This window comes from Triturus cristatus, chromosome 5_2 (genome assembly GCF_964204655.1).
Source record: "Triturus cristatus chromosome 5_2, aTriCri1.1, whole genome shotgun sequence".
Taxonomy (NCBI): Eukaryota; Metazoa; Chordata; class Amphibia; order Caudata; family Salamandridae; genus Triturus; species Triturus cristatus.
This window is the reverse complement of record NC_140588.1, coordinates 966,697,847-966,717,972: the sequence shown is the minus strand read 5'-3', so window position 1 is coordinate 966,717,972 and position 20,126 is coordinate 966,697,847. Positions and strand designations below refer to the sequence as shown.

Genomic DNA, 20,126 nt, shown 5'->3' with positions numbered 1-20,126 from the left:
TCTGATCAATCACCCCAAGGGAATGTGATGTGAAACCCTAAAGGGGCTCGGAGGGCCAGGATAAATATGAAAATAATAACAGCACAAAAGCAGAAACTTTGCACTATTGGAGAAAAAGAATTTCAATAATAAAGGACAATTGTATCTGTACAGTTATCACTTTCTTGTGTGATAGTTTAAGAGGCTAACAGTGGATGCACCTGGGTAACACTGGCCAAAATGAAACCTCCACCCGAGAGCTTGGCCCCTAGTGACGTAACAGGAGCCCATAAACAAAAGAAGTTTGCTGTGCTCTGGACTCTGGCAGGAGGAGGCCCAGCAAATGCTGTCACTGATCTGGCTCTCACAATACGTACACACTCATCACAATGTTTCCCCCTTTCCAGGGTGTCCAGCCTCATACCGGCACCGGCCTTTTGTGGCCCTGCAGAGATGCTTGTACCAACAGATGCCACCGGGACTGTACAGCATGTGTGATCTCGGGCACCAGGCGCTCACTATCCTAGGCTGGTTCTCTCCATGGTCCGGCAGATTAATTATCGTGTTTCTGAGCTGCGAGATAACAATGTCCTCCCAAACCACCTGCCCTGTCAGGTGACCTCTGACCTTCCGCTCCTTTCTGTAGGAGCAGGCACGCTCCAAGAGTCTGACTCTGCGAGGGCCATGAAGAAACATGGGTGGACCAAGATGATGGATGTGGTGGAGGCTAAAAATAAAAGCATTCAGGAAGATTGAGAGCATTGGGGCGAGAATGTAGCCAAGCGGCTAGGATGGTCGACCTCTAAACTGGGCAACCGGGTTCGAGTCGGGATGTTCAACATTCTGTGATTCTGGGCAAATCACTTAATCTCCCTGTGCCTACTAAAATGAATGTGTCCATCTGTAACATAACTGGTGCTCATGTAAAGCGCTCTTAAACTTCCGGACCTAGTTCGCGCTATATAAAACTCCACAAAAACAAAGATCGGCTGTTTTAGACACTGCCAATATAGGCCCACTTTTCACAAGTCTGCGAAGTGAAAGATGCATATGTATTCTAATGTTTGGCCTAATTGAACAGAACATTGGCCCTTCTCAGTACATAAATTCTACTGTTTGCAGCGGTACTGGGCATAAGGCATGGCTGTCAACCATGCCATGCTCTCTGAGCACTGCTGCAGGAAGTGCCAGTTTGGATGCTCATGGCACTTGTTAGAGGGCAAGGGTGTTGACCGTGCTCAAGGTCAACTAAGCATAGCCATGCCTAGACATAATAGTAGGGAAGAGATTTTTGGCTACAGCTCATGACTAAAATGTATGGGTTGCGAAGGTGGAGGTGCTCTGTTACCATAACTGACCATACTCTTTGTGAAAGGCAATGTTTTTAGGTTGTGGATCATTAGTTGAATATCCTTTCAGCAGCAATTTCAAAACTCCTATTTCACAGGAATAATTACATAGTTAATTATTTGTATTATCTATATTATTATTATTTATTACAGTATCAACCAATAAGACCAGAAATGAGTGTAATGTAGTATACTAAAGAGGTGAAATGTGGTGTTTTCTAGGCATATTTTAATGTTTCAAAAACATGTGCTGTTAAAAGTACATAACGTAAAGTTCTAGAGTTCTAGTGAGATTTACAAATCACTTTCATAGTTGAATATCATGTAAGTATGTATAGAAATGCGGCAATACAAATTATGATCGTGCCGTTCCTTTTGCATCACACCCATCCTTTGCCCGAAGATGTGCAGGACATCCAACGTCAGGGAACTGTATTTCCTGAGAGCCAGCAGGGAAATGAATAGCATATCTCACCTTGACTTCCACTGCACGGCAAGGACTGCCCTGGACCACCAGTACTGTAGAAAGGGAAGTAAGCATCTCATCAGAACCAGTAAGATAGGGTCGCCTAATGATGGGATTACCGACCCGTACAACAAAGGGATCATTTTGAAATGCTTTGTCCGCTTCATACTTCACAAATCTCGAGAGGTATAAAAAACATATGCAAAGAACTGAGATTTCCAACTCTATGAATCTCTTTATGGAACCATAATACCTAATTGTCGAGTATTTATCCTCTGTACATAAACTTATAGGGCTGTATTCTCAAAAGATAAATTCTGTCATAAACATAGGTTTATGACTAAATGTACCTTTTTTACACCTGCAAGGAATTCATAAAGGAACTCCTGACTGGTGGCTATGCATTTATTACTGTGGATTATTTCTCCACCAAGAGTGCAGGGAAATCCCCTATAGTAAATCCCACTTAAGGCGTGAGAATTGAGTGTTGTAAGGTGTGAGTCACCTTAGTACTTTATAGGTAAACCCACAAGCATATACATTTGTGGGCACCCTCAAATTCTTCATGGTAGCCTTTCCACTCTGGAGATATTGGGAGTAACTCTACTTCCAGGAAATGATGGGGAACAGATTACCCCCAGATTTACTATGGGTGTAGAGCAATAGCTTTCACAATGAGAAACATCTTCTCACAGTGATAAAGGTGAAAACAGTGCATTTGCACAGGCGGCTCCATCCCCCCTCTATGGAGTGAATTACTAATGAGAACTCCACTAAAGTGGAAGAGCCTCCTCTAATGGCATTCCTCTCGTCCATCTGAAAACCTCTGCCTGGTTCACTATCAGCCGTACTATTGAGATTGTTTATTAATTGATTTGGGAACTGATAGCTGATAAATTTGACTTCGCAGCTGATACTGTCAACGGGGATAATTCCAAGCCTGTACCTCATGCTATTAGCATGGGTAAAAATGACAGCCCCATTCTGTTTTTCAAAGGATAAAGTAAGGATCTGTATTGTTCAGGCTGTGCACAGTATTAATCTCTGGACTGCGGTATTACCATCCGACTCGGATTACAAAGTTCAGGCACAGTGTTCAAGGTCAACTCCTTACAAGGGCCTTGGTCACTGAGATAATCTAATGCATACTTTTTAACAGGAGTTCAGGGTGAAATTTGTGCAGGCTGCAACACAAAAATATACCTCAAAGGAATTGGCATACATAAATTGTATCTTGACAAAAAAACAGTGATATACAGAATTAGTCCTCAATAAGCCGAGACTGCCTGCAATCTTCACAAATAGTTACAGTAGTTGTAAAAAAAATCTTCAATTATGTGATTTAGTACTTTTGAGATGTGTTCTTTTTTGTGTTGCACTTTACATTCCATTTTAACTTCAACTCACACTGAAACCTTTATTTTTTTTATTGAACATATATGCAAATGTGTCTGATGGTAACTGATATATATTCCTTCATAAAATATATTTAGCCACATTGTACCATTATAAAGCATTCTAAATAGCAAGAATTTGTATTTGTCTAACCAGTGACTCATTTCATCAACTTCAGAAGGATGAAATGCTGAGAAGTCCATGTTGGTGTTCAAAACAGAGTCCTGCACGTTACACATGACTCCAGCAAAAAGTCACAAAACTGCACTTATAACTATCTAGATTCACACGCATATTATATGAAATAAGTGGACTGCTCCATAAAATGTTCTTTTATTAACTGTCACCACGCAACATTTTTCTCATTTAGGAAAGGTCCTACTGTAGAAAGAAAACAAACCACTACTAAAATTTATATTCTGAGTGTTCTCGCCGAGAGTGTGTATACACATGTGGCATTTCACTTCCTGATTCCCAGTTGCTATGGGCGCTTGCAATAACTGAATTTTGCTGTAGTGGGAGTGTCAGACACCCTGGTGTTCTTTTGTGTGTGGGAGACATCAACTTCCATGCCTGCTGACTTTCACACCTATACATGCAGATACTTTTAGGAGCCTAACTCAACATCATACAAGTGAAGTGATTAAACAAAGTATAAGGGCACACAGACTCGAAAAACAAATGGACACTATTTGCTTGAGTGCAGACCTTGGGAGGGCCAGGGGTCTCTTGTGTGGGCCTGGCCCACCCTGCCCTCCCTCTAGTACCAGGCCTGTGTAGGAGCCCTGCAGCCGCACAGTAAAAAGCCTTTAGAAAGGTTCACAAACTCGTGAATCAGAAAAGGCACCCCAGGGCATCAGTCAAAAATCTGTGATGATGGTATGTTAGGGAGAGTTGTAGGCTTAGATCTTACATCCCCCATTTCCCCCACTGAAAAAAAAACACCTGATCAATCATCCCAAGGGGATGTGACGTGTAAATACTAAGGGGGCCTAAACAAAAGCAGTTTGCCATGCCCTGGGCTGTGGCAGGAGGAGGCCCAGCAAATGCGGTCACTGTGCGGAGGCCCATTATCATTCTGTATGTGATAATTAGGCCAACATACAGAATGATAATGGGCCTGATAGTCTGTGCCAGGTCTGGGAGGGGCTGCTGCAGGCCACAGATCACAGCAGGAGCATGAGCTGCCACTTGCAGTGACACTTACAGGCTGCTTGCAGGGGGCAGTTCACGCCAACGGCTGAAATTACGGACAAAAGGCGTCCGTGGAAGAAACCCTCACGGACAAGAGGCCAAAATTACGGGCAGTCCGTGAAATTTACGGACGGTTGGTCCTAACTGAACCAGCAGCTAATAAATTTTTTTTAAAAAACCCTCTTTTCAACCTCGTCCATTAAGAAGAGAAATTCAGCGAGACGTACGAGAATCAGAAGTGATGTCTGAACACACAGCCACGATACTCAAACTGAAGAAGCAGGAAAAGGTGTAAGCTTCGCAAGTGCTCTGTTTGAAAGGACTAACAATTTTACTCTTTGCGGAGCACTAGCCTGGAGATCGAACCCTTGCCTGCAGCCCTCTTCTTTCACAATTTCCTGTATGCAATTTCCCTTCCAAGACTGATTAATGGAAAAGAAGCTTCTAGAAATGACGGCGAAGACAGCTAAAGATTATAATTGCCCACAAACTTGGTTTCAAAGCTGCAGTTTCTAAATGTTATACAGACTTGGAGAAACTTAGGAAAGAAAATTCAGTCCTAAAAAAGGCTGTGGAGGAAATTTCTAGAGGCAAACTGACTGATATGGAGAGAAGCCAGCTTCTGGAGAAAATACTTGCACTGGAAACTGAAAAGGAAAAGAACAGCCATAGAAATCCTACATTTAAAACAGAAGCTGAAGTTTAAAGAAGGCACTGCCATAAACTCTCAGCTTAAAGCGAAGGAAGCCAAGAGGCGGGAACAACTGTTCAAGTCCCTTTCTGAAGAGACCGACAACCTGAAGAAATAACTATACACGGTCCCCGCCAGATGTGTGGAGCTTGAAAACAGAACCATTGCCAGCCAGGTTTCACAGGAAAGCAGTGCAGGCCAAAGTGGGGCGGCAGTGGAACAAAATGTAATTGAAAGCCAGCTAAAAGATGCCTTGGAAAAAAATCAACAGTAGCTTGTATATGACCAACAACGTGAGGCTTACGTTAAGGGATTGGTGTCCAGAATATATGACTTGGAGCAGCAGCTTGAGACGGCGCACCAAACACTCCAACATAAATCCAAAGAAAGCAGTTCAGAAGGTCACACTAGACAAACAACAAAAGTACTATGACCAGCGCTTGATGGCAGCAAAAAAACAGACCTTTAAGAAGAATGAAAAAAGACCGCTCCGCTGCAATTTGATATTACTGAATAAAAAAGGAAATATGATGACTAAAGTCGAGAAACAGCGCATTTAAATAATGCCCTGCACACGCAGCTTGCAGAAGAACATCAGCAGAGAGAAAATGAAAAAAGTGTATGGCAGAAAGTGCTGAGGCTGAAGACCGAAATAGAAATAACCAAACAAAAACTTGGAGGAAAAGGAACTATATTCCTTTAATCTCAGGCTGAGGTTCTTCGAAAATATTTATCGAAATAACAAGAAGAAAATAAGAGGATCACCTTTCTGGAGCAACAGATTCAGATATGTACGTCGGAGCTGGAAAACTAAAAGTTGGATAACCAGAACACACAACACCAGATATACAAAGTTAGGAAAGAGTTGCACAAGCGAAAAAAAGAGCAAATGCGGTTGCAGCCAGTGAAGCACCTCCCATGAATTTCATTACACTGAATCGTCTTCTAATCTCCATGCCGATTTTGATGACCGGTTGAGGATCGGTATCCCGAATCCATCACCCCGGCGTTTAAACCTGCTGGGCGAGAGCTTCCTGGAGTGTCCGAAGTGCAAAGGCGCAGTATCCCATCAGCCAGCACAGAGCTCCTGGCACATATTGATTTCTGCGCCTCGTACATGCACTCCGAAACTTTTTTACATGTGTTTTTAAACTATTAAGTTATGCGTATATAGGCCATCCATGGCGTTGCATTTTCAGATTTTTGTCTGTTTTTCGGTGTATAACTGGGTGCATCTTCACGACTGGTTAACTGTTCATGAAGTAAGTTTCTTCCTAAATTGGCCCCTTAACCAACTCGCAGGTGGAAAAGCAGTCACTTTAAATTGTTTTATATCAGTTTTTTTTATTTGCCATGAACTACTGAATTATGCTTGTTGCACTGTTGTATAGTATTGCAGTCCATGTATTCGCAAGGCTGATCTATGCATTTTCTTCTGGTTTCTTTGGAAATAAATATTTGATTTATATGATATGACTTTTCTCTGTATGTATATATTGTGGCGTCAATAAAATAAATTAATTACGTGATCGGGAAAAAAAGAAATTCAGTAAGTCTACAAACACGACGTGTGCTTTTCACGCCGTGTTTGTAGAGTTGCAGCATTTCTTTTCTTAATAGAGCTCTGGCTACGGGGTGATTGTGGGCCTTTGTTAAAGATTTCAGGTTAATCGCAGCGCCCGTCTGGAGCTGCAATTAACCTGAAATCTTTAACAAAGGCCCACAATCACCCCGCAGCCCAACTCTGTTAAGAAGAGAAATTCAGCAAGTATACAAACACGACGTGTGCTTTTCACGCTGTGTTTGTAGACTTGCTGAATTTCTTGTTACCTAAGCACTGCTGTGGGCAGATTGTGTGCTTTTGTTTAAAGTATTCATGTTAATCGCAGCTCGTAACGGCGCTGCAATGAACATGAATACTTAAACAAAAGCACACAGTATGCACCACAGCCGGGCTCTACAAGAAAAACACCCGTTTTTCGCGCCGCTCGCTTTTTAAAAGCAGTGGCGCGAAGGTTCTCGTTTGATGTGCTGTGTGCGCACGCCACACACAGCACTGCGTGCTACAGATAAGAGGTGCGCATAAGTTATTGGGAACAATGGGCACCACAGGTATTAAATCGGCTGCATTCTAAAAATAAAAAACAAGTGGTGTGCTTTGGATCATAAGAATTAGCTCAGACATTTTCTGTTTTCTCTTTGACATCCTTAAGGACCCAAGGGGGCGTGGCCGGTAGCACCCAGATGGCGGTCGCATAATAGCAAAGCACCTTCCCGGTCCCGCAGATATCCTGCATTTATCCCACACAGTGTGATGCTGCAGCCCGCTAAAGGTGTGGAAGTAAATTAACACATCGGCAGTGGGAAACAAGAAGAAGAGAGCTCCCGGCACCGGAGGGCTCCGGAGGACAGCGATGTGCGCAGGACACTGGCAGCAGGCCCAGAGACATCGGCGTTGCAGTAGGATGAAGGCAGCATCAGAGAGGCCTGACTCAGACCAAATCAGAACAGCGCTGAGCTGAGGCAATCCGAAAGCGAGAAGGCGGAAAGAAGCGAAGGCCTGGAGAGCATTGCCCCATGAAGAGATGGCGGCGATAAAGGGAGAAAGAAGGGGGAGTAAAATTATCCTCGGCACAATACAAGTAATCTGAGCTGGACTCGAGTGGGGAGCACCAGCCTAGCATCATCCGGAAGCGAAGCTTGAGAACTACTGTGGACTCTTGGGCTCAGAAGCAGCCATCGGAGGCAGTGAGATGCTGATCGCAGGAAGTCCAGGGGCCGGAGCTCTCACTCAGGAGGGTCCGGTGGAAACTAGCAAAGCGCTAGGCCCGGGAGGAAGAGGGCCGTATGGAGTGTGAAACAGACCATTCTCCTCTGACAAAGGACGTGTGATATCATGCAAGGCAGAGTTGGCAAAGAGGAGAGGTGGAGAAGCAGCCGGATACACTCAGGTGGCTCCAAGAGAATCTCGTGAGACATAGGACAAAAGGGATCACTCTGGTAAACCTGAAAGGGAGACAGAGGCCCCAGCGTGGTGTGACAAGGTCAGATGAAAGATTCTAGGGCCCGGCCTGGAGAAAGACCGGAACCGACTGGGAGCACGAGCAGCTCACCGATCCTAAAGAAGCAGGTGAGCCAAGCTCACAACTGAGGGAGTGAAACAGGAATTGAATAGAGGGAGAGGGGATCACCCTGGTTGCTGTGACGACACTAAAGCCAGGGCGGAAAGGCCGATTAAGGCCTGAAACAGCGGGTAAGGCACCAGTGACGCGGCTGTGAAGGCGAGAACGGAGATGTGCCCGGCTGAACACTAACCCCAACCGATAAGCCACAGTGACCCTAGGGCCCACCGAGCCCGGGGAGGTGCCAGGGAAGCAAATCGCCCGAACCACACGGGTTAGGGCTTCCATATAAAGACCTAGTGGGGCCAGTATACACTTTCAACTCCCTTATCCAGCAATTTCCACGATAACGGAGGCCAAGATGCCGTGACCGAAGAGCAAAGCCGTGACCACTCTGCCCAACACACGTGAACACTACTCACTGAGAACGATAGCGGAGAGCCTGTGGAGAAAGAAACATATTTGCACCTCCACTTAGACAAGGTACTAGCGGTGATGGTGGACACACAAGCAGCGCTGCAGCAAGACATGGGGGCGGTGTCTGTGGGACTCTAATTGCTGCAGGCGGAGCACCGCAAGTTGGCCGACAGGGTCAAAGAAGTCAAACGCAGTCACTGAATTCATACCAGAAGACAAACCGGGGTCCCGTGTCTGGATGACCTCGCCTATAGAGTGACAGATCTGGAACGATGGGCTGAAGACGCCGAATGGCGAAATAGAAGAAACAATATCTGGTTCGTGGACATCCCAGAAGGCACTGAGGGCACGGACATGTTGTCCTACATTTTTCGCTCTAGAGGGCGTCCCTGGGCGTTCTCCTGCTCCGAGGAGGCCCCCCCCCCCCCGCCTGTGGTTGCCAAACTTGTACACTACAGGGACAGGGACGCTATCTTACAAGAAGTATGAGCTCACGGCCCATACATTATAGGTAATAGCAAAGTAATAAGGGTTCTGGATTTTACAGCCAGAGTGGATGTGCAGTGATCATCATTCATCGAGGTCAAGAAGGCCCTCATGGAAGCAGGTTTGCAGTACTTGCTGGTATTTCCTGGACGGCACTACACATTTCTGTAACTCAACTGAGGAGGCATGGACCTGGCTAGAAGCTTACGAAAAAGGCTCACTCCTGCCCAAGCCACAAGTGGCCCCCGAGGGAAGAAACGCATAGCCAGAAACGGACAACGCCGCCCCAAGAAATCGAAGGCACTGCAGAAGCCCACAACCTCACAGAAGCAACAAGATGGGAAAGTGGCACTACAGGCGGTGGCACAGCTGATGTCACCTCACAAATCGAACAAAACAATGGATTCTTAATCTGAGTACCTAGCACAATCAGTGGACTCGCAAGACAACACACACCATGAATCAGACTTACTGAAAGTCACCCCACGAACAGCTGATGAAATCATTTAATGCAATAAAAAGATGGACAACAGGCTGTGAGGACCATAACTGCGTATTTGACTTGGAAATTTATAGATTTCCCCCCCTCTCCCCCCCCCCCCCCCCCCCACCCACCCCCCTATGGGGTACTATGGCTGCCTCAACAGCTAAGGGCCTGTGAGAATGGACTTCCAGGTGGGAACTTTTAGATATTTGGAGGCTACAAAACAAATGGTAGAGGGAATACTCTTTTTACTCGCCATTATACGATCCGCACACCAGACTAGATATGTTTCTCTGCTCCAGTCAATTGGCACCCACGCTGACGGGGACAGAGTACCTAAGGCGTTCCATATTGGATCACAGCCTTCTCTTTCTAAGATTTGCTCCAACTTACTCGAAGATTACTGCTTTAGACAGCAGTTGTCAGGTGCAATATCATCTTATTTTGAAACGAACCAAGAAACTGCTGTCTAAAGCAGTAATCTTCGGTTTCATTCGGTTTAATTCAAAAGGGGACTCCCAGATAATGTTGTATTAGCGTGTAGGGAGGTGCATCAGTTTACCTGAAAATAGAGCACAGGAACCGTAGGGAAACGTGTGCGTGTCTCTAAAAAGCTGGGGATAATGCCGAGCTGTAAATAAATAAGAGGCATAAGAAATTGAGAAAATAATTCCCAATAATAGCAGCATCCTAAGTTAAGGAAACGTGGTAGGAGGGAGGCGAAAAGAGTTACCTTCAACCGTGCTAATCGGTCATCCGTGTGGCGTCTCACTGGGCTTGTAATGGGGTGCACGCTCACCGTGAGGACGTTAAATTAACGGGGCAGACGTCAACGTGACGATGACGGTACGCCTTAAGCAACAGTTAGACTCAATTACGGTTGTTCGAACGGAAGAAAGAGAAGTGTATTTAAAATGAAATAAATTGTAAAAACGCGCATTGAGTGAATTCACCAAATGCGGAAAATGCAACGGGTTACAAACCTAAACAAAGACATTCACACTACCATGCCATAGGATTAGTCAAACTTTGATCTAACACAGTACTAATTCGGCATCTATACAAATACAATATCCTGTAGCACCATATAATCACGCACTCCAGCCACACTGGAATTCGATTACAAGAGATGGTGTTATAGATCCACGCAATCAGTTAGTGCATTATGATGGATACAAAAAGGGAAAACATCTATACCAACAGTGTTCGCACAATCGATCACCTGTGAGGTTGCATAAACAGATGTCAATGTGGATTCACTAAATTCGAGCAGAACGCTCGAATCCCATATCGAAACGGCTGGTGAATTGGTGTGAGCTTGATAAAGGGTTCACCCATTGTTCATAATAGAAACCTGCTTGTTGATTTCCTCAAATTCATTCAGACCTCTCGTGATCGTGTCTAGGGAATGTATCATCTACATTCGCGTTTATTAAGTATGCTTAATAAATCACCTCCTCTAGGGTTAGGTTTGACCTTCTCAATAACCCACCATCTTAGACTCTCAGCAGTGTGTTCAAAGGGGTGCACCCGGTGTCTTACAGCGTATACGGCTGCAGTGTTGTAAAATCTGACACTTCACTTTCTGAATGGTCTGACCCACATACATAAAATCGCAGGGACAGACAATCACATATATGACTCCTGATGTATTACAATTGCTATGGTCCTTGAGTGTATGTGTCTGGTTGTTATGTGAAAATTCATTGATATCTTTAGTCAATGGGCACGCTTTACATGATCCACATTTATGGTGTCCCCTGATGGCAGGGATACCCCATAAGGTGGTCTGGCCAATGGTCCGAGATGTGGGTATGAATTGGTTTCTAGTTTTTCTAAATGCATAATTGAGTCTTCATATTTTGTAACGTGACTAGGTTCCTTTGGACGGTGATTGACAACCGGTCCCCTTGTGAATTCATTTAAAATTCTCCTCGTCACTACGTTCCATAATTTCTCTCTCTCTCACTCACTCTTCAGCACCCTTGCTATATGCACATTCCCTCTGGAGAAACCTTGTGTTACATACTACAGAAACTAAAATTGCCTAAAATGTAAAATAAATGTATGGTGATTTTGATTTTGGATGTTGCTTTCTTTGTTGGAATATTGTAATCAATACTGTGAGCTACTCAAATTTTTTTTTTCCTTATTTAGCTCTTTACTGAGTGAATGATAGAACTAAGTAAGGGCTTACTGCCCTGGTGTGTTAATAATCGGTTTATGACCATTGTCTTTTGTATCTAATTCGATCGGAAGGCAGGGGGTCTCAGATTCCCAGTATTGCAGCTCCTGACGGACAGACGACTTTCCCCCCCACCTCTCCCCCCCCCCCCCACCCCCTAAAGTTATAAATGACTTATTTAGAGACTACTATGTTAAATTATACAGGAGACCAGGTGAGGTGCAGGTAGAAAAGATGGTGGCATACCTAGAGGGACTGAGATTACAAAGGCTAGATCAGGTCTCGCGGAAAAGCCTGGAAATTGCGATCACCACAGTCAGTGCAGCAATTAAGGAAATGGCCAGAGGAAAAACGCCAGGGCCGGATAGTCTCCCGGACGATTTTTATTTTACCTATGTAGATCTTTTGGCCACACCACTTGAGAAAATGTACACAGCTGCACTACTGGCTGACCATCTCCCAGTCTCCACTAGTGAACCCCTGGTGGTCCCACTGCCTAAATCAAAATCTTTTGTCCGCTGTCAATGCTAAATCTTTACTTTAAAATACTTAGCAAGGTGCTAGCAACAAGGCTTCTGCCGCAGATGCAGCGACTGGTCCACGCAGACCAAAACTGATTCATCCTGACCAGGTCGACTGCTAATAACCTGAGAAAGCTATACCATGTATTATTTCATAAAGACCTGGAGAAGTTCCCCAATGCTGTAGTGATAGCGGTAGTTCTGGAAAAGGCCTTTGACTCACTACGATGGGACTTCCTACTACAAGTGATGCGAAAAATAGGTCTGCAAGAGGAATGGTTGCCCTGGGTTCGCTTATTGTACTCGGACACAACGGCTAGGGTGCGCATGGGCGGATAGGTGTCTGCACCCTATTCCATATATATAGAGGAACTCGACGGGGCTGCCCGCTGTCGCTGCTACTGTTTGCTCTGGCAATGGAACCACTAGCGGAAAACTTTAGACAGGAATGCAGGGACCAATGAATAAAACTAGAAGGAAGGGTGCATATGATAACATTATATGCAGATTATATTTTACTATACATACTAGATGGAACACAAGGTATATTGAAAGCGATGCACTTCTTGGAGGAGTTTGCGGAGTTATCAGGGCTCAGAGTTAACACCCAGAAGACCCATATATTCCCGGCAAGGCTCGCACTGGCCAGACTAGTGGACCTCTCAGTAGGACCCACATGGACCCCGTGCTCCTTTAACCCCTTCAGTGCCCATGACGAGCTGGACTCGTCATGGGCTGCGGTGGCGCTGTGCCCATGACGAGTCCAGCTCGTCATGAACTCTGCCCGCTAATGGAAGGCGCGGCACTGGGCGGGGAAAGGGGCGGGCATGCAAGGGGTTAAATCCCTAGGTATTTAGGTGTTCCATAAGCAAACGGATCTCCTAGAGGGGAACCTGGGCACTAAAGGCAAATGTGTCCTTCTGGCGATCCCTTAAACACACGGTCATGGCCAGAATAGCTGCCCAGGTTACTATATTATTTTGTCACCTCCCAGTGATGATCCCAAACAGTTGGTCAGGGATATGGATACCTTGTTGAGGGAACTGGTTTGGGATGGAGGTCGAACTAGGGTCTCACTCAGAATTTTGAGACCACTCTTAACAATGGGGGGTGGGGGGGGACTTGGCGCTCTGGACCTTGAAGCGTACTACTTAGCGGCTCAGCTTCAGTGGCTGAATAGGAAGGGGTTTGCGACACTGGCACTGCAAGGACTGTCCCCGCAAGGAACATTACTCCCTAAGATGTTAAACCCCAAACATAAGATCAAAAATATGGGTGGGCTACTTGAAGTAGCATGGCCTGCTGGACAGATATATAAAGCAAGCTGCAGGAGCACAGCTTTATGCACCCGACCTACCATGGATAGGCGTTGTTCTTCACCTTCACCCAGGGCCAATTGAGGGGTGGGTAACGGCGGGAGTGACTACAGTCTGGGACTGTTACCAGAATGAAGAATTACTACCTTTATTGGAATTCCTGAAATATCATGAACTATCACCGGGGCAGTTCTTAAATTACCACAATGTCCGGGGAACACTAGCCACCCTCTGGGGTAGAGACACACACTAGCCCACCACGCATACAGATCTCCTGGCAATGATGACAGTGGTATCAGCCAAACACTTGGTAAAATGGTTATATGTTTCGATAATGGCCATGACGGAGATGCCCCTGTCCCATGTACAGGAGAAATGGGAGGACCTGTTTGGGAGGCCATTGACTGGTGTGGAGTGGAAGAGAGTCTTTGGGAACCCAAAACATGTATATCACTCCGCATAGGCTAAACATCATGTATGGGAAAGATGATCGGAAATGCACTATATGCACAGAACTAGATGCCAATTTTGTACACATGAACTGGAACCTGTCCGGTACTACAGACCTATTGGAAAACAATCGTAGGACCTTAAACTGAGTTTTGGTACGCACAATGAGTTGCTGCCCGAAAGTCTGCCTGTTAGGACTATTTCCGAGGCCTAAAGCTAAAAAAGTAGGACACAGTTTTGTAGACCTAGCTTTGCTACCGGCCAAACTGCAAATTGCCTTCAGATGGTGAGTGAATGTGGGCCCCAAAGTGACTAACTGGGAGAATGACGTGTCAACATGGGTTAGTGCAGTGGAAAGGGCACTGACGCGAGAGGACAAAATCACCAAAAGGCTGAACCATGGGCGGAAATATTAAGGCCGTGGGAAACGAGAGGATCGGTGGATACTGAAAACCATATGGGGGACCCTCCACCTGCAATAGAAGAGACTAACACCAACCGAGCACCAGCCTAGCAGGCTGTTAGATGCATGCCATACCAAGTAGACAGTGCGAATAGGCAACGGAGTTGGTTTGAAAAGGACCCCCATCCCGGGTGCCCGCGACATACGAATCAGGCCAGACCTTTGAACAAAACAGGAAAACGTAGATAATTGACTGTTGACCCCAGGTAGAAGTAGTTGGTTTTCCTTTTTTGTTTTTTTTTGGTTTTTTTTAAAGTTCATAATGCATAGATTAAAACATGTATAAGATATTAGCTACACACATGGACCATGGTTATACCAGGAGCATGATAATACATTCTAAAGAAAAAATACAACACTCCGGCATGAAAGCTTAATAAGAATGGATTATGAAAGTCTATTTGGATATAACTAGGTCGCATGTTGTGCTAGTCCTATATCGTCTGCATGCAATAAATGTCATACTGAATGTATAATTAATGCAACTGGTACGAAAAGTGGATTGTAAGTTAAAAAATAACAAAATGCTAATAAAAACAATTTTTAAAAAAACCTTTAAATGCCCATTTTTTTTTTTCAAATTATCACAAGGACACAGATTTTACACATTAAATACATTTTACACATTAAAAGTCTATTTTTCCCCTCAAAATACCAGACTATTTAATTGTAATCTATGTAAAGTCAATGCCAAAAAAATGCAGATATGGTCTCGCACCCCCCCAACAGGATGCCTGAAAATAAAAACTGCAAACCACTTTTTACAACTTTGCTTCTCAAGACTATCTGATTCAAAGCAATGTTTGAAAATTAGTGTTCCGGAGGGTTTTTGTCTTCTTAGTAGCCAAATTAACCTTTCCATCGACATCCTGGTCTAGGTTCAAAGTTACAACAATGGTGCCTGGATAGCAAACATAGGTACTACATTTAGGAAAGCACATGGGTAGTTTACTTTAAAATGTTCAGTTGTAAGCTCTCATTTGTGCTTCCTTTTAATGTTACTAAAATTGTATATTTAATATACTTCGAGGGGCTTTCAACCAGACCTTCATCAACTGGTCTGTGGTATCACTCACATTTTTATTCTGCCCACTACACCATACAACATTGGGTAGTGGGTCAGCCCACTTGAGTCAATGGCAAACTTCACTGTGAGTGGCAGCATTCACACGGAGCACATCTGCACACAATAGTTATTTTCAGCACTACAGGCTACTGTGGCAATGGGTGCTTTTTACACAAACATTGGTTTGCTTTTTGCAATTTTTAAAAAAATCAGCAAGGACCTCACAGGTCACCTAGTAATATTTTTTTTCAAAACGTGCATTACGAAAGCTAAAGGGTGGCAACCAACGCCAGATTTGTTAGCTTTGCCGGTGCTTGTTTTCTTTGCTGGCACTTGGAATCTAGAGATGGAAAACATCACCACGATGATAACTACCTACCTTGAATGTTCTGTATCTCTCTCTTCCCACGTTAGTCTCTCAATGGACATCTGTGAAGGAGGCTAGCAGTCAAATGGACGTGCACAAATAGCCCCTTTCATAAAATGTGATGTCTGCCTTGATTAAGCACTGCGAAAAACCTTTGAAATAACAGAACATTTTTGGCCATGTGAAAACATTTCTTATGCTTGGAAATTAAGAAGTCCTACCTCAACCTGGAGTAAAATACAATTACTCACAACTTTTTTTACAAATCTGTCCTAGAAATTCAGATATGCCATCAGAATTGTCTGTTTTTTAATTTGTGTCCACGTCATTGACTAGTAAAGCTGCAACTTTCTGACAGTGTTATATGCAACCTATATCCAAAAGCCTGACCTTGCAAAGGCAGTCTTAACTCTTTTCCGCCTCCGGGACCTGAATGTGGTGAAAGCAGGTTTCCAACCAGTCAGAAGAGCAGGTCGCGCTGTAAGTGCGAACTGCCTTTGTGGTTATTGTGATATTCAAAGTGCTTTCTCTGCTTTCTTCATAACACCCACCCACCCAAGCATGCAATGCACCATGAGTGCTTGTCACAAAAAACATGTAAAACTGGTCGAGGGGTTGACGATAGAAGGAATGGGCTTGTGCAGCAATTAAGGCGACGCTCCTGCTGACTATTAAAGCGGCTGCTTTCCTGTGTTCACTGCAGCTCATTTACAGACTGGTCTGAAGGATGGAGAGCATAGACTAGAACTGCCACAAAACCATCACGTGATTTCTCCTTCCTATTGTGCTCCTTTGGTCTAATTAACATGCTTTTTTTGAACACCCGAACTGAAATTAGAGGTGCAAAAGAGTCCACTGCAGGTGCAAATTCTGCTTAACCCCGACGAGACCCCAAAATGCCTCAGCTGATTGGCTATGGCTATAGTTTATTCTCACCGTGTCACAATCTTTCAAATGTATATATTTGAATCCGTTCTGGTGCTGCTTTGCGTTATGTCCTAGTATAGAGAGAATGGATGCTGTTCCATAGTTCTTTGCACAATGGGCCTTTTAAATGCATTGCGAACTGGATGGAGGTGAGCTTTGAAAGACATTTTTACTAAATCTTTCCCTTTGTACTTTCTCATTCTTCAACAGTGAAACTAGAACGATTCGAGATACCCATTAAGGTACGACTAAGCCCAGAGCCATGGACTCCAGAAACAGGCCTTGTGACTGATGCTTTCAAGCTCAAACGTAAAGAACTGAAAAACCATTACCTCAACGACATCGAAAGAATGTACGGAGGCAAATAGCACCTTTATCGTTGTGGAGTAGGCAGACTGTGTGCAAGGAGATTTTCAATAAGGGCAGCGTTCGAGGGAGCTTTATAAACATACGCTATCTGACTTTTTTTGTGGGTTTTTTTTTTGTTTCGTTAGAATGTGGGTTGTTGTCACACAAATGTTTTTCCCACTTCATTTCAGAATCCATTTCAGTGAAGGGCACTACTCTAGAGTTGTTTTGTGAACAAATTACCAACTATTTGTATTTTTATACTTATTTATTTTTGGTTTGTGTCGTGAAAGGATATGTACATTATTTATGTCTTTGAATTCCGCAGTTTTCTACTTAAAGCAGAAAAATGAATGTAAAAATGTTTGCAGATTCATGCCTTGTCCAAGAGCAATAGTGCGGAAGATTGAACCTTGCACATTCTTTCTACTTTGGAGAAGAGCTGTATTTTGGCACGAGCCTGTCCCTAATACTTCATTCGAAAGATCAAAGCTAATGGTGAAGTCAAGTTCCACCTTTTCCATTTAATTAAAAGTGGCTAGATACCGATGCAAGTGTGTGGGTTAGATCCATTCTGAAAAGGGATCACTTAAAATGCGCTCAACGCTTTTTGTTGTACCTGCTAAAAATGTCTTAAGTGAATGCGGTGGAGCCCTTATTAAAATACTGCTCCCACTTTATCTCATCAGCCTAAGGAATCTAGTGCACCTCACTCTTCTTTCCGAAATAAAAGTATATGGTGCCTGATGGGTGAGCTTACATTCCATTTGTGCATGTGAGAAGACTGCAACTACATTCCAAGTAGGGAAAAGAAAGGGCAGCAATTGATGAGATTCATACTGGTTGTATTAAGAATTGTGCAGAAATGAGTAAATCACTAGATTTCATTATGCGGTTTGTGTTTAAAAAAAACAAAGTTTAGAAACTGGAAATTTTTGATGCTCTAGTTAACGGGTTAGTGTGGTAATGTCAAAGGATCTGTTACGACTGCTGGGCATTTTTTTCCTGGCTGACTGTCTATATTCAAATGTAGCCAATAACAAGTGAAAACTATTGATACTGCTATACTTTGCACTTTTAAATTATTTTAAATCATCTTACATGGATTGAATATATTGCTTTGTACATATGTGGACTTTCGAACGGGTATAGGGAGAAGCTGAGTTCTCTTTAACAAAAAATCCAAAATATTTATTGAGGAAAGACCTTTTTTCTGGTTACGACTGTTGAAATGTTGTGTATATATACAGATCTAGTTTTGTCTTTGTAACACAGAAAGCGGTTTTCTACAAGCTGGATTTGGGGTATTTAACGGATAAGAATTAATGGCACAATTTACCTGCTGTAATCCTCAGGTTTTTTGGTTTAATTTTTGTTTTATCATCGCACAAAGTGTGTGTCTATAGCTTATTCACACTTTTGAAGAACATTCTATCAATGAAACCTCACTTGTATTTATGAATCGCAACCAAAAACTGTAATTGTACCTAATGCACATCACTGCCATGGGGAAAGCCTTCCATCTCTTATAACTCATCGTGTTTGCTGTGTGAAAGTCAGATTAGCCTTGAATACTACTGTTAGTCTTTTGACTAATTCAAGGTAAACGACAAACGTGGAGTATAAGACGAGTCCCCTAGAAGGGACCACAAGCGCACAATGACGTGTTTCAAACCTACCCATATCTAAAGTCCTAAGTTTGAAGTTTTTACTTGGACTAGACTGTCTGATATGAAATTATTTCCCTTTTTTGCATCACTTCCAAGCAGTTTCCAGGCAACGCACAGAATTCGCACTTCATAAAGGATCTCATCTATATTCTGTGCGTGTTCCTAATTCCTTTTAGTGAACGATTTGTGGTTTTCTTTCACATTTATGAAATTTGCAGTGTATATATGTATTAATGCCTCTCCATTTGTATGACTTTTTTATTGGTTGAAGTGAATACTTCTGTTGTCCATGAAAGTTCTTGAATACGATTTAAAAAACAAATAAAGCCTTGCATTGTTTTAGGCTGCAAATGTGTGCCTTTATTTGCTTTTTTGATACATTTATTTTCATTCTTTAGATTTGTTGGGTCCTGTCTCTTTGGCTGTTTTTGATTGAAGTTGATTAATAGTCAGCCTTTTTTTTTTACTGTGCTGTGTAATAGTATATTATGTCAAGTGACAGAACAGTACAGTATGACTTGCAGGTTGAGGATGGCACATCATAGTAAAATAATGTAGAATTCAAACAAATCTAGGGAAAGCCCATGAGCTACGTGTAATTGTTTAAAAACCTTGACCCTCCTCCACAGCTGTTTTCAACTGTTTGAAAGTGATTTATCAGGGTGGGTTGAGTGGTGTTCACCACAAGTAATAAAGTGACTATCTTGATGGGTCCAGTCAATAGTTTCAGTAATTTAAACCTTGGCTCAACCCCTAGTAGCTATCGCACAGAGCAGACAGGCTTAACTTCAAGCAAATATGCAAAGCATTTAGATGTAGCCAAACAGTTGCAAAGTTGAAAACCCAACACATTAAAAATCCCACTCAAATATATAAAGAGGGTACAATTTAATAAAGTGTCACCAAAACAATGGGAAAATACTGCCAACTGCGCAGAGCATCAGTTTCAGGCCAAACGCGTTCAAGTGTAGGTCAGATACACCAATCAGGTTTGCACTGGTCAAAGATTTTAGCTTCAGACTTAGTATTTTATGTTGAAATCCGCCTCAGGAGCACCTTTCTAAAGCCCTCAAGGCCTCAAGAGAGGGTACTTGGAGAAACTCAGGGTATCTGGCAGAGGCCACCAGCAAAGTCCATTCCAAGTCCAGTTGGTACTGGTCTGCTGGGCACTTCAAGAAAAAGGCCTCTTGCCATTTGTGACGGCATGTAGCCAAACAGGAGGTCAGCCAA

General features: G+C 43.5%; 1 protein-coding gene and 1 pseudogene across 1 annotated transcript in view; both read left to right on the top strand.

Annotated features, from left to right (window-relative positions):
* The window catches only part of ACSL4 (acyl-CoA synthetase long chain family member 4), a 327,102-nt gene extending 307,855 nt beyond the window's left edge, over nt 1–19,247 (top strand). The window contains exon 16 of the mRNA XM_085606507.1: nt 17,089–19,247. Coding sequence (XP_085462633.1) covers nt 17,089–17,246 — 158 coding nt within the window. The 3' untranslated portion in view covers nt 17,247–19,247. The remainder of the gene's footprint in view (nt 1–17,088) is intronic.
* Nucleotides 4,834–6,233, top strand: LOC146829493 (centrosomal protein of 55 kDa pseudogene; annotated as a pseudogene).
* Nucleotides 19,248–20,126: the final 879 nt, after the last annotated feature.